This window comes from Drosophila suzukii, assembly GCF_043229965.1.
Source record: "Drosophila suzukii chromosome 2 unlocalized genomic scaffold, CBGP_Dsuzu_IsoJpt1.0 scf_2c, whole genome shotgun sequence".
Taxonomy (NCBI): domain Eukaryota; kingdom Metazoa; phylum Arthropoda; class Insecta; order Diptera; family Drosophilidae; genus Drosophila; species Drosophila suzukii.
Window position 1 is genome coordinate 5,116,714 of NW_027255896.1, and position 12,903 is coordinate 5,129,616.

General features: G+C 50.9%; 1 protein-coding gene across 1 annotated transcript; it reads right to left on the reverse strand.

Moving 5' to 3' along the window:
• Positions 1-8,310: 8,310 nt before the first annotated feature.
• LOC139354237 (uncharacterized) lies at positions 8,311-9,476 on the reverse strand. The gene is made up of 2 exons (XM_070998477.1): positions 8,604-9,476; positions 8,311-8,504 (listed from the first exon to the last, which is right to left on the reverse strand). Exon 1 carries the CDS (start codon positions 9,459-9,461, stop codon positions 9,000-9,002), a length of 462 nt encoding a protein of 153 aa, XP_070854578.1. The 5' UTR covers positions 9,462-9,476; the 3' UTR covers positions 8,311-8,504; positions 8,604-8,999.
• Between the last annotated feature and the right edge of the window lie 3,427 nt (positions 9,477-12,903).

The following is a 12,903-nucleotide window of genomic DNA, read 5'->3' on the forward strand; positions in this document are numbered from 1 at the left end:
AAGTCGACTAAACCACCGAATCATGTTCTCAGACCACCGCTAGGAAAAGCGCCGGAAACTGTGCGACTTTTTCAACGAATTTTCATCGATTTTCTCGGTCCTTACCCACGTTCGAGAAGCGGGAATATCGGGATTTTCATAGTCCTAGATCATTTCTCTAAATTTTTATTTCTAAAACCTGTAAAGAAGATTAATGCTAGTGTTGTTATTAAGTACCTCGAAGGCGAGCTCTTCATGACTTTCGGTGTCCCGGAAACTGTCGTATCAGACAACGGATCACAATTCCGTTCTGAAGCGTTTCAGAAACTAATGAAGTCGTATGAGATTTCACACATGACGGCTGTTCATTCGCCTCAAGCTAACGCCTCTGAGCGAGTCAATCGTTCTGTTATTTCAGCGATTCGAGCTTACCTTCGTCCAGATCAGAAAGATTGGGATGAGTATTTGAATAGGATATGTTGTGCCTTGAGAACTTCGATCCATGCCAGTCTCGGTACAACGCCGTACTATATGGCTTTCGGCCAGTATATGGTAACTTCCGGTTCTACTTATTCCTTGCTAAGGAGACTGAACATGCTAGATGATCGTTCCTTGATGTTTAATAGGCAAGCTTCATTTGAAATAATCCGAGGGGAAGCGACTAAGCAAATGCAGAAAGCTCACGATCGGAACGAAAAGCGTTATAATTTGCGCTCGAGAGATGTCTCCTACGCTGAAGGGCAAGAGGTATTTCGAAGCAATTTTAAGCAAAGTTGCTTTCAGACCGGCTATAACGCCAAGTTCGGTCCATCATTTGTAAAAGCCCGAGTTCGAAGAAAATTGGGAAGATCTTATTACGAACTAGAGGACTTGCAAGGTCGACTCTTGGGTAACTATCACGCGAAAGATATTCGCCTGTGATGCGACTCCAGGCGGTAATCTGTCTAGGGTATCTAGAGCCAAATACCCTAGCCTGATTCTAGCGGGGGGGTTTTTGTAACGGCGCCTGTAGCGACTGGCGAACCTAGGTTCAGCCTGAAAGCCTACTATACAGGGTCCGCTTAAACCAAAGCTTGACCTAGTGTGGCCACCTGTGTCGGCTATTCGATATTTCGATAGTTTTGAACAGCTGAGCCAGGGTGGTCTTGGAAAGTTCTAGTTTTGACACCTGTCGGTCGTCATATGATATATATTTCCGCCAAGAGCCTCGCTGGTATCCAGCCGATTCCGGATAAGTTCTTCTTATTTTAAACTGCGAGAGAAACGGACGTGCCAGCAGCTCAAAATTTAAATTTAAGTTAAAAGACTAAAAGTCCGAATTATATATTTTTTGAGTGGCATCCAGTATTTTTGAGTGGCATCCAGTATCTTTGTGTGGCATCCAGTATTCTAAGTGGTGTTTAGCACTCAGTGTGGCTGCCAGCTATAAAAGCTAGCCAGCGAATAAAGCTTAAAGTATTTTTTGAGATTCCGGGTGGAAAACCCAGCCAGTGCTGCTACAAGTTGCTGCCAAAGCCGCATCTTATTAAATCGGCCAATTTACTAGACGATTTACCACCTCAAGAAGGCCAAAATAAATATCGGGGCTCAATCGTCAGGTTGGCCCGCGGGGAATGATTTGGAGAGACTAGTGCCCTGAAGTACCCCCATCTACTATCTACTATCTACCTATCTACGGGTCATGTAGTGCCGGCCAAGAAGTGCAGTTTTACTTAGAGCGGACCAGATGGCAGTTTAATTCAATTACATAACCTGTCCCGATGCCCATCATGCCGCGCATCCGTACACCAGCCGAGTTTTAAGGGGTGCGCGTAGCCGTCTGGGAGGTTTCCGAGTGAAATATCGCTGCCGCAGATTTAGGGATTTATACCCGTTTATGTTTTAAAAGCGCCGCGTGTGTGAACGGCCTTAACCTAGCATGGCACAACCGGGTTTAACCTTAATGGAGATAAAAACTCTCTTTCGAGATCAGTCGATCACAAGGAGTCAAACCGTCAAGATCACTCAGATACCAAAGTTAACAATCAAACAACCAGATAATCTACAAGGGAGCAGCAGCAAGTCGAGTCGCCAGAGAAGCAGCGCCGTGGGAGCCTACAAGGAGCGAGATTGCTACGTCGAGACGTTCGGGATTGGGATACCAGGAATCTCCGAATTGAGACGCAGGTAGCTGAGATCCAGAGGGCATCACACGGCTAGGTCACGGCGGTCGTATCTTCAGGGAGCTACAGGACTGGAGCACCGAGTCGTCAAGGCGAGAGGTCGTCGAGCCAATCAGGGCCGTCGGAAGCACCGAGGGTCACAAGCAACGAGTCAAGGCCAACCAAGCGACTAAGACACTTGTAATAATATACCCGCAATAAAACCCAATACGAACCCGTGAATTCTATGCTTTCTCACTGGGCGGTCACGTTAATATAAATTTGGTGGGACGAACACACAATATACTGAGCTAGCCGCACGAATCTCGTAGCGAGCAGACCATAAAAATCAGTTCGTTACATCTGGCGCCCAACGTGATTGTCCCAGCAGCGAAAGCAATTTAAACAGAATGGGGAAGAAGTGGATCTACCGACTTAAAAAGGAGGATTTCGCCAATGTCGCACAGAGGTTAAATGTCACCCTGGACGGCAGATTAGAGGACATGAGAAAAGCATTATCCGAGTATTACTCAAAAACGGATAATGACCCACAACTCGTTGACATCTGGGCCGATTTGGAAGCCACATACCACGACAAAGCCGGCCCCAGCATCACGTCAACAACCGCCGAAGGGGACAACTTAGTGGCAAGCCTGAGCGTTGACAACCTACAAAAGGAGGCAAACAGGAGAGAATCAAGCCAAGACAGGAAAACAACAGCGCTGATCTCGAGACCCAATCAATCAGACTATGCAAGGATCGCTAAACAGTTCCGCGAATGGTCGTTCAGGTTCGATGGGGCGGAAAAACCGTTCGAGTTCCTGGAGCAGGTGGAATGGTCCGCCAACACATACGGCTTGGAGTTAGACATGATTCCCCGAGCGATGCCTGAATTGCTGAAGGGAAGGGCTTTGAAGTGGTTCATCGCCAACAACAAACAATGGAAAACCTGGGCGGAGTTCATAGATAGTTTCCACACATACTTTATACCGAAAGACTTCTTCACCAGGCTGGCGGATCAGGTCAGGCAACGGAAGCAGGGCTTCAGCGAGTCGTTCAAAGACTACATGATCGACATGCAGACGATGGTGAGGCCACTTAATTACTCCACTATAGAGACCCTAAGAATCATCAAGGAGAACTGCACCCCCAGTCTAAGGATCTTCCTAAGGGCATACAAAGTGTCGGACCTGGACACGCTGATGATATTAGCAGACGAGTATGAAGAACTCGAAAAGGAGCGGGAAGCGTTCGCGCAGGAAAACAAATTCTCGAAGAACAAGTCGGCATCGCCAGCGCAGGTAACATGCAGAAGATGCGAAGAGACAGGAATCCAAGACGCGGGGAAACGACCAATGGTCGCCACCTAACCGAGTACCACGGCAGCAGGCAACAGGAGCACCACGCGGAGGCCAATGGACACCACCACAACAGCAACAGATGCAACCAGCAAACAATGTTTGGAGGCCAACAAGTACAACACAAAGGCCTCGTGAAACGACACACATCACAGACCCCCAGGAGGCCTGCCGAAAGTGCGGCGGTCATGGACACTGGGCGCGGGGATGTCGGCACCAACGCTTGTTGTTCTGCTGGGTGTGCGGGAGAGTAGGCGTCAGGAGCGTTGAATGCTGCCAGCAGGCGGGAAATGCCCAGCGATCTCAGCCGCAGAGAGGCGAGCGGGGGTCGCAAGATGCTACCTCTCCAAACTAACGGGAAAGCTGATCGAGGAGGAGCAGCAGTTGTCCGCAGCGGTGACGATTGGTGGGGGCACATACAAGGCCACAATCGACACCGGGGCAACAGCAAGCTTTATAAGCAAAGAGCTGGCGGACAACCTGGCTGCCCTCGGAAAGATTACGAGGATACGACGGCAAGTTAGGTTGGCAGACGGAAGATGTGGCGGAATCGATGAGCAGCTGGAGGTGGAAATCGCGTTCGGGAACAAGCGACTGAGCATGAGCCTGCTGATACTACCAGGAGTAGTGGATTCATTGGTGTTGGGATGGAACTTTCTAACACAAGTCGGTACCGAAATTAAGATCGCTGGACACGAAGTGATAATACCGGCCAGGAATCGTCACAAGGGATGGCTCGAGGAAAAGTTGTCGGTGGCAGTCGTACAACGGGCAAGCGAAGATGACGACACGACGAAATTCCTGGAGGCAGAGCTGTCGACTTTCAGCAGCATGAAGGGAACATCAAACATGGCAGAGCATCAGATCACGATGAAAGACGACAAACCAATAAAGCAGCGATACTATCCCAAGAATCCGAAAGTTCAAGGGGAGATCAATGCGAAGGTGGACGAGCTTCTCCAGCGTGATGGTTAGAAAAAAGACGGGCAAATGGAGACTGTGCGTCGGCTTTAGGCAAATAAACGCCAAATCTGTAAAGGATGCCTACCCGATGCCCCGAATAAATTATATTCTCCACCAACTGAGGGAAGCACGGTACATCAGCAGCTTGGACCTAAAGGATGGGTACTGGCAAATCCCACTGAAAGCGGACAGCAGGCAGTATACGGCATTTACAGTGCCGGGGAAAGGTTTATTCCAATGGAAAGTAATGCCATTCGGACTTCATTCGGCGTCTGCGACCTTTAAACAAGTGCTGGACCGGGTGATCGGCCCAGAAATGTCGCCGCACGCATTTGCTTACCAGGACGACATCATAGTGATCGGGCGCTCGCTGGAAGAACATAAGGCCAACCTAAAGGAAGTGTTCCGACGACTAAAGGAGGCAAATCTGAGATTAAACCCGGAGAAGTGTCAATTTTTCAAGAAAGAGCTGTTATATCTCGGTCATCGAGTGACTAGCGAAGGAATAGGCACGGATCCGGAAAAGGTAGCAGCCATCGCCGAACTAGAACCACCATCGACAGTAAGAGAGCTCCGACAGTACCTGGGCGTAGCATCATGGTACCGCCGGTTTGTACCTGACTTCGCAAAAATAGTCAAACCTCTCAACGATCTGCTACGCAAGGGCAATAAATGGGTGTGGACACAGGAACATCAGACGGCGTTCGAAGAGGTGAAGGCAAGACTCGTCGCAGACCCCGTACTGGCATGCCCGGACTTCGACAAACCATTCATCTTGCAAACTGACGCAAGCGACAACGGCATCGGGGCAATCTTGACCCAGGAAACTGAACGAGGCGAAAAGGTAATCTCTTACTCAAGCCGAACGCTCAACGGCGCTGAGAAGAATTACTCAACAACCGAGAAGGAGTGCTTGGCAATCGTCTGGGCAATCCGAAAGCTCAAGCCGTATCTGGAAGGTTACCACTTTAAAGTAGTAACCGACCACATGGCACTGAAGTGGCTCAACAGCATAGAGAGCCCTTCAGGGAGGATCGCCAGATGGGCCCTGGAGTTGCAGCAGTACGACTTCGAAATAGCGTACAGGAAAGGGCAACTCAACGTGGTGGCAGACGCTTTGTCAAGGCAGCCACTGCCGGAAACGCTTCGAGGGATCAAGGAGACGTCGGCGGCGGAAGCTTCTGCAGCATGCAGCTGGATTCTGGAAATGCGCGAAAAGATAAGGACCCAGCCGCAAAAGTATCCAGACTACGTGATGGAGGGTAACACCCTGTACAGGAATATACCTCATAGAGCGGGCAGCGAAGATGTTGCAACATGGAAGATGTGCGTCCCGAAAGCTCTACGGGAAACGGTGCTGAAGAAGAACCACGACTCACCGGCGGCTGGCCATGTAGGAAGCCGAAAGACAATAGCACGTCTGGCACTACGTCCGGTACTACTGGCCAGGAATGCACAGAGACGCCCGAGCCCACGTGCGAGCATGCGAGACATGCATGAGGTTCAAGCCGAATCAGATGCAAATGGCTGGGAAAATGCTTACGCAGGTGCCAGAGGAACCATGGGCTACGGTATGTGCGGACTTCGTCGGACCCCTGCCGCGTTCGAAGCACGGCAACCAAATGCTGCTGGTATTGATAGACAGGTTCTCCAGTGGACTGAGTTGGTGCCGCTGCGAAGCGCGACGGCCGAATCCCTAAAGAAAGCTTTTAAAGAACGCATAATCGCGAGGTATGGGGTCCCCAAAATAGTCATAACGGACAACGGAGTCCAGTTTACCAGCAAAACCTTCAAGAGTTTCTTCCATACACCCCACAGGAGAACCCGACTGAGAGAGCCAATAGGACGGTGAAAACAATGATTGCGCAGTTCGCAGGGCAGAACCAAAGAGACTGGGACGAAAAATGGCCAGAAATCATGCTGGCAGTAAACACGAGCGTTTCAGAATCCACAGGTTACACACCGTCGTTCATTACCCAAGGCAAAGAACCAAGACTACCGAGCGCCCTATACGACAGAGAAACAGTAGGGACCGGACGACCGACAGAGACCCCGGAAGAGAATGCTAACAAACTCAGGGAAATCTTCGAGATTGTAGGGCGAAACCTGGAGAAAGCATCCCAGGACCAGGCTAGGCATTAGAACCTAAGGAGGAGGCAATGGACGCCAAAGGTGGGTGACGTCGTGTGGGCCAAGGAACACCATTTATCAAAAGCGGCCGAGGGGTTCGCAGCAAAATTGGCCCCAAGATACGACGGACCTTACCAAGTCATAGGTTTTGCGTCACCAGTAATCTGCAAAATACGACACATAAACACAAAGAAAGAGCGGACCATCCACGTAAGCGAGCTGAAACAGCAACAAACGGAAAACACAAGCGAGCGGCTACAGCAAGCAGACACAACAGATGCAAAACAACATTAAAAGTCCAAGGATACCTCCAAGGATGACCAAAGGATAATACGAAAGGATCCCAAGGATACCTACAAGGATGCCCTAAGGATACTACGAAAGGAGTCCAAGGATACCTCCAAGGATGCCCGAAGGATACTACGAAAGGAGTCCAAGGATACCTCCAAGGATGACCAAAGGATACTACGAAAGGATCCCAAGGATACCTCCAAGGATAGCCAAAGGATACTACGAAGGGAGTCCAAGGATACCTCCAAGGATAACCAAAGGACACTACGAAAGGATCCCAAGGATACCTCCAAGGATGCCCAAAGGATACTACGAAAGGAGTCCAAGGATACCCCCAAGGATGCCCAAAGGATACTACGAAAGGAGTCAAAGGATACGTCCAAGGATTCCCAAAGTGTACTACGGAAAGAGTCCAAGGATACCTGCAAGGATTCCCAAAGGATACTACGAACAAATTCCAAGGATACCTCCAAGGATACTACAGGGCATCTACAAAGGCGCGATGAAACACATAAAGGACATCAGGAGAACGTTAAGAACACAAAGGGAGCGAACCAGAGCGTCTAAGGTCTCGATTGGGACTGATCGGAGGAAAAGAAAAAACACGCATCAAAAGTCTGCCGAAGGAAGGGGGAAGACGGCACAGAGCAGAGAGCTGTACCGTAGATCTGGGTAGTAAGAAGGAGAGGCCGATGGAAATAGCGGGATTGAGCAAAGAGGAAGGCTCGGAACCGAGGTGTCGTTAAAGGGAGCCCAGGCTCCAGCTGCACAATCAAAATCAACGAGCATAATGAGCACACGTGTGACGAGGAGCGATGCGCGCAGGATGATGGCTGCCCACCAGTCGTCCGGAGGATCTAGCCCGGGGCAAGGATGGTCGGCAGCCCGGCCTACCCGAGCCTCGCGGCGGATCTCCTGATTTTTATGGTCTGCTCGCTACGAGATTCGTGCGGCTAGCTCAGTATATTGTGTGTTCGTCCCACCAAATTTATATTAACGTGACCGCCCAGTAGCTCAGTGAGAAAGCATAGAATTCACGGGTTCGTATTGGGTTTTATTGCGGGTATATTATTACAAGTGTCTTAGTCGCTTGGTTGGCCTTGACTCGTTGCTTGTGACCCTCGGTGCTTCCGACGGCCCTGATTGACTCGACGACCTCTCGCCTTGAAGACTCGGTGCTCCAGTCCTGTAGCTCCCTGAAGATACTCGCAGCTCCCTGAAGATCCTCGCCGCTCCCTGAAGATCCTCGCAGCTCCCTGAAGACGCTCGCTCGCTGCTTACTTGTCACGCGTGACTTGGTGACTGCTGGTAACGACTCGGAATCGCGAGGGGTATCGGCCGTACGGGCTTAGGCAAGCGTCACCGTTCTCAGACTAGGGTGAACAGAAGCTGCGCTCTCCAGGATCGCTCCTTTCGACACACCGCCGCCTGTCCCTTGCTCTGTCCCGGATGGTCCCACTGGGTTTCTGCTCAGCCCGCGCGGACAGTCGAGGCGGAACGCCAGGAAGCTGCCTCGCGCCTTACTTCGCTTCCACGCCTAGTGTAAACGAACGTTCCACCCTAGCCTCACCCTTTTGCCTTTTGTCCGGGACGTTTCCGTGTGGCTTTTGGTACTCGGGGTTCGGGCACGCCGCTCCGGGACCTCGCAAGTCTCCTGGATAATTCCACTCGAGACCGTACCGATCGACCGCTCTCCCTTCTGGCTTGTTATACTCGTGGTTCGGGCACGCCGCTCCGGGACCTCGCAAGTCGAATCCGTAGGGCTCTCCTGGACAATTCCACTCGAGACCTTACCGATCGACCGCTCTCCCTTCTGGCTTGTTATACTCTTTCCAGGCGTAACGCCAGGACTTTGTGGACAGGGTTAATCGACCGCCGTGACCTAGCCGTGTGATGCCCTCTGGATCTCAGCTACCTGCGTCTCAATTCGGAGATTCCTGGTATCCCAATCCCGAACGTCTCGACGTAGCAATCTCGCTCCTTGTAGGCTCCCACGGCGCTGCTTCTCTGGCGACTCCACTTGCTGCTGCTCCCTTGTAGATTATCTGGTTGTTTGATTGTTCACTTTGGTATCTGAGTGATCTTGACGGTTTGACTCCTTGTGATCGACTGATCCAGCTGCCAGCGCTCTGCGGCCTTATATAGGGCCTCCGGGAACCGTTATTTCCCTTTTGCGCACGGCCCGCTGGATCTCTCCACTCTGGGTCCAAAGTCCGTGCCTCCTGGATGACCCACTTGTCGTTCCCGTACCGCTTCCAATCGATGCTCCGCCCACTGCTGCCATCCCGCTGATTCCCGTGATGCTTGTGGCACGCCTGTGTGCCGCTCCACCGCCGAGATGTGGCACTTCCTCTCCCGGTCCAAAGTTCACGGGAGAGTCCAAAGTCCGGTGGAGTCCCGTTACCCGCTTTTGCACACGGCACTCTTGCCTTGCCCGCGAAGTCTCCACTCTCTCTCGATCTCCATCCTTGGTCTCCAAACTCTCTCGCTCTCCTTCATTGGTCTCAAAACTCTCTCGCTCTCCTTCGTTGGTCTCCAAACTCTCTCGCTGCGCCGTTACTACGCGAATTCGCCGCGTATCTGGCAAGCGGCCGGCCATCTGCTGCTGTTTCTATTTGTGGGCAGTTATTCAACTCCTCACACAGTCCTAACCCTGTTATATAACCAACGCGCTTTGAGAAACCGAATTTAAGAATTAATGTGAAAAGAATATCAATGAAATCAAAGATATGTAGACCATAAAGCAAACAATAATTTTTCGTAAAGCCTCAAGTGGCAACGCCATGTAAAGCAATAGTTATATTTAACAAATTAAAAGAAATTTACAAGTCGATCGGGTCAAAAGAGATAATGCACGCCGAGAAGCATTAATTTAATTTAAGAAGAGTTAGATTTTTTTTTAGGTTTAAATAAGAAATTTGTTATTGTAAAGCGTTCAAGGAAGTACGATGAATTAGGTACGGGTTACAAGTTTAGTTTAAATCGTTCGCGCGTCTAAGAGAAATGAGAGAAATGTTTATTTGCCCTTAAATATGAATATGAATGAATATTATCTTCCTATGCCTTATTTTTTCAAATACCCTATGTTCTTTTTATAAATATTAAATATGACTTGTAACGCTATCCACGGAAAATTAATTACCTTTTCGAACAGAAATAAAACCATGGATCTGTAAATAACATTGAACTGAACTAGCTAATGATTTCTCGATCGTAGGGTATCAAAGGGGTCACCGAAGCCATGCTTTAAGGTGGCGATCGTAGGTTGGGAGGGCCATACGCGACCACAATACCATCCGCATTCCATTCGCATAGCTAACTTTCTCCAAATCTTTTCTGTCCCTATAATACTTATTCCTGAATTTATTTATCGTTCTCTTCCGGTTTCAGTTTACTATTCTCTCTTGTCGCTAGCACGCTTATTTCTGATCTTAGTGATAATAATGTGTAGTCAGTACGCAAATCTGTAGGCGCAAGACCTCCACCCCCAAAGCCGACGAGCGTGCCCCGCAACTGCAGATTCCCGATTTCGTCCAACCGTTACACGCTACACTCCCCAAGTCAAAAGTAGTAGGAAGAAAAAAATAATTGAAAAATTAGGAGATTTTGAAGGGTGTTGGAAAGTGAAGAAGATTTGATTATTGTAATTTATTTTTGCTATTAGATATTTTCGTATTTATTTTGATATTTATTATATTATTTATTAGTTGTCTTATTAGTTGTTAGTTGTCTTATTTATTTATCATATTTATTATCGTATTAGTAGTTATTAAGTATTTATTTAAAAATTCTTGGGAAGTATGTCCGAGGGTAAAGACGTCAGGGATAGGCACGGCCACCAGCTCAGATCGATGGGTCCTCCTGGCGACGACAAGGACGATATCTGGTCCACGGGTGTAGAGGGTGCTGCTGGGTTGCCGCGGATATCGCTGGCTGGGGGTTTACCCAGAACGCCGGTAGGCGGTAGTGCGGTGGATCGGATTCGGGATCAACCGGCGGATCTGGAGCACCATCGGTCGCCCATGGTCCTGGATTTCAAGGCAATCGTCGAGGCGCAGGATCGACTTCTGGTTCCGGAGCAGACGGCCCCACAAAAGCTGAACACGGAACGGGATACAGCGGCGGAGTCGGCGGTGAACGCAGCTCTGGCACAGGCTGCCCAAACCTATCGCGCATCACAGGAGTTAGGAGTGAGCCAGGCGTTGCGGGAAGAAATCAAGTTGTTGAACGACGTCCATAAGCCAGCCGAGAGCAAACTGCAGCCGCTTCAGGAGAGCGCGAGCCGCCAAGTGTCGATGGTGCCCACCCCGTCGTGTCCAGAAGGCGGCGCAAATGGCCCAGCGGAGATTCAGCAGCGGCAGGATACAGGAGGATGCTACCGAAGGCCGCCGGAATTGCCACCCAGGCAGCGACCTCGACTCTCCAGGGATCGACAGGAGTCTGAGCCAGGAACCCTGTCATCCGACAGGCAGGAGCGATCGCCACGCACGGCCATGGCGCATCGAGGACGGCGTATTTTCGGGACGAGCCGCGGTTATACGCCAACGCGTGAGCCGGCAACGGAAACCGCTACATCCGAGTGGACCGCTGGAACCTCTCATTCGGCGGAAAGGAGTTCCTGCAGTGGCAGCACCAGTGTCCGTGGAACGAAGTTCTGCGAAACTTCCACGTACTCCTATCCGGCAGAGCGAAGGAGTGGAATTGGGTACACGTACGCCAATCCAGAGTGGACACTTGGGCCCAGCTGCGCAGGGCTTCGATGGATCGGTTCCGTGGTCACCACGAAAGGATGCCTGAGCTACTTCAGCGTGACCAACAGCCGGGAGAGAGCGCGGATGACTACATCCATTCCATGCAACAAGTCGCCTCACGCCTGAAAACTCACGGTGGACGAACTTCGGTAGGAGTGTTTCGGTCGTCGAGGGCGCCCTGCTTACTTGCAGCAGAGCAAGTTGACGAAGTCGACGAGCAGCGAAACCTGGAAGTGGACGAGCTTCGTGGACGTGTCCGAAAACCATTCAGGCCAGGTTGCTGGAATTGCCGGGCTGCGGAGCACGGATTCCAGGATTGCGAGCAGACCGGGCGTAATTTATCCGAAATGTCCCGATTGCGCGGAAAACGGTCGGCTGGGCAGTCCGAAAGCGGCAAAAACTGTCGAGAGCTCGTGGAAACGCTGGGAGTTACCGTCCAACCGTATTTTTCGGTAGTCCGAACGGCTTCTGGCGAGGATCGATCCATCATCGGACGCTTGGAGCTGCCTGTGAGGTACAAAGGCGTAAGTAAGCCGGTCACGTTCTCCCTGTGCCCATACCTGGAACAAACTGCGTACTTCGGAGTCGACTTCTGGCGAACCTTCGGACTAGCTCCAGCCGTCGTGGGGAAGCCGGTGACGAGAGGCGTCAAGGCAGCGGAGGGAATCCATGCCAGCCAGATGGAGCACTATGCCGACCAGGAAGATGAGGACGAGGTAAGGGAGGAACCGGAATCCTGGAGCCTTTCTGCGGCGGAAAAGCTGGCGTTAGGCAAGGACAAGGAGGAGTTCCTTACCTCACTAGCATGGAGAGGCATTCCATTGAGCTGATGGAAGGAGCTCGGGTCTTTAAGGATCGTCCGTATCCGATGTCTCCGGCGAAGCAGAAGGTGGTCGAAGACGAAATCGACAAGATGTTGGAGCTGGGTGTCATCGAGGAGAGCAAAAGCCCGTGGAGCAATCGCACAACAGTGGTGTCGAAGCCAGGGAAAGACCGGTTCTGCCTGGATGCCCGGAAGTTGAACGCCTTGACTATCAAGGATGCATACCCTCTGCCCAGTATAGAAGGAATCCTCTCCAGAATAGATCAGACGCATTACATCTCCAGCGTTGACCTGAAGTTTGCGTTTTGGCAGATCGAACTGGATGAGAAAAGCAAGGTTCCAGACAGGCCGTTGTACCAGTTCCGAATGATGCCGTTCGGACTGTGCAACGCGGCACAACGCTTGGTGCGGCTCATGGATTGGGTGATACCAGCGGAGCTCAGATCCAACGTCTTCGTCTACTTGGA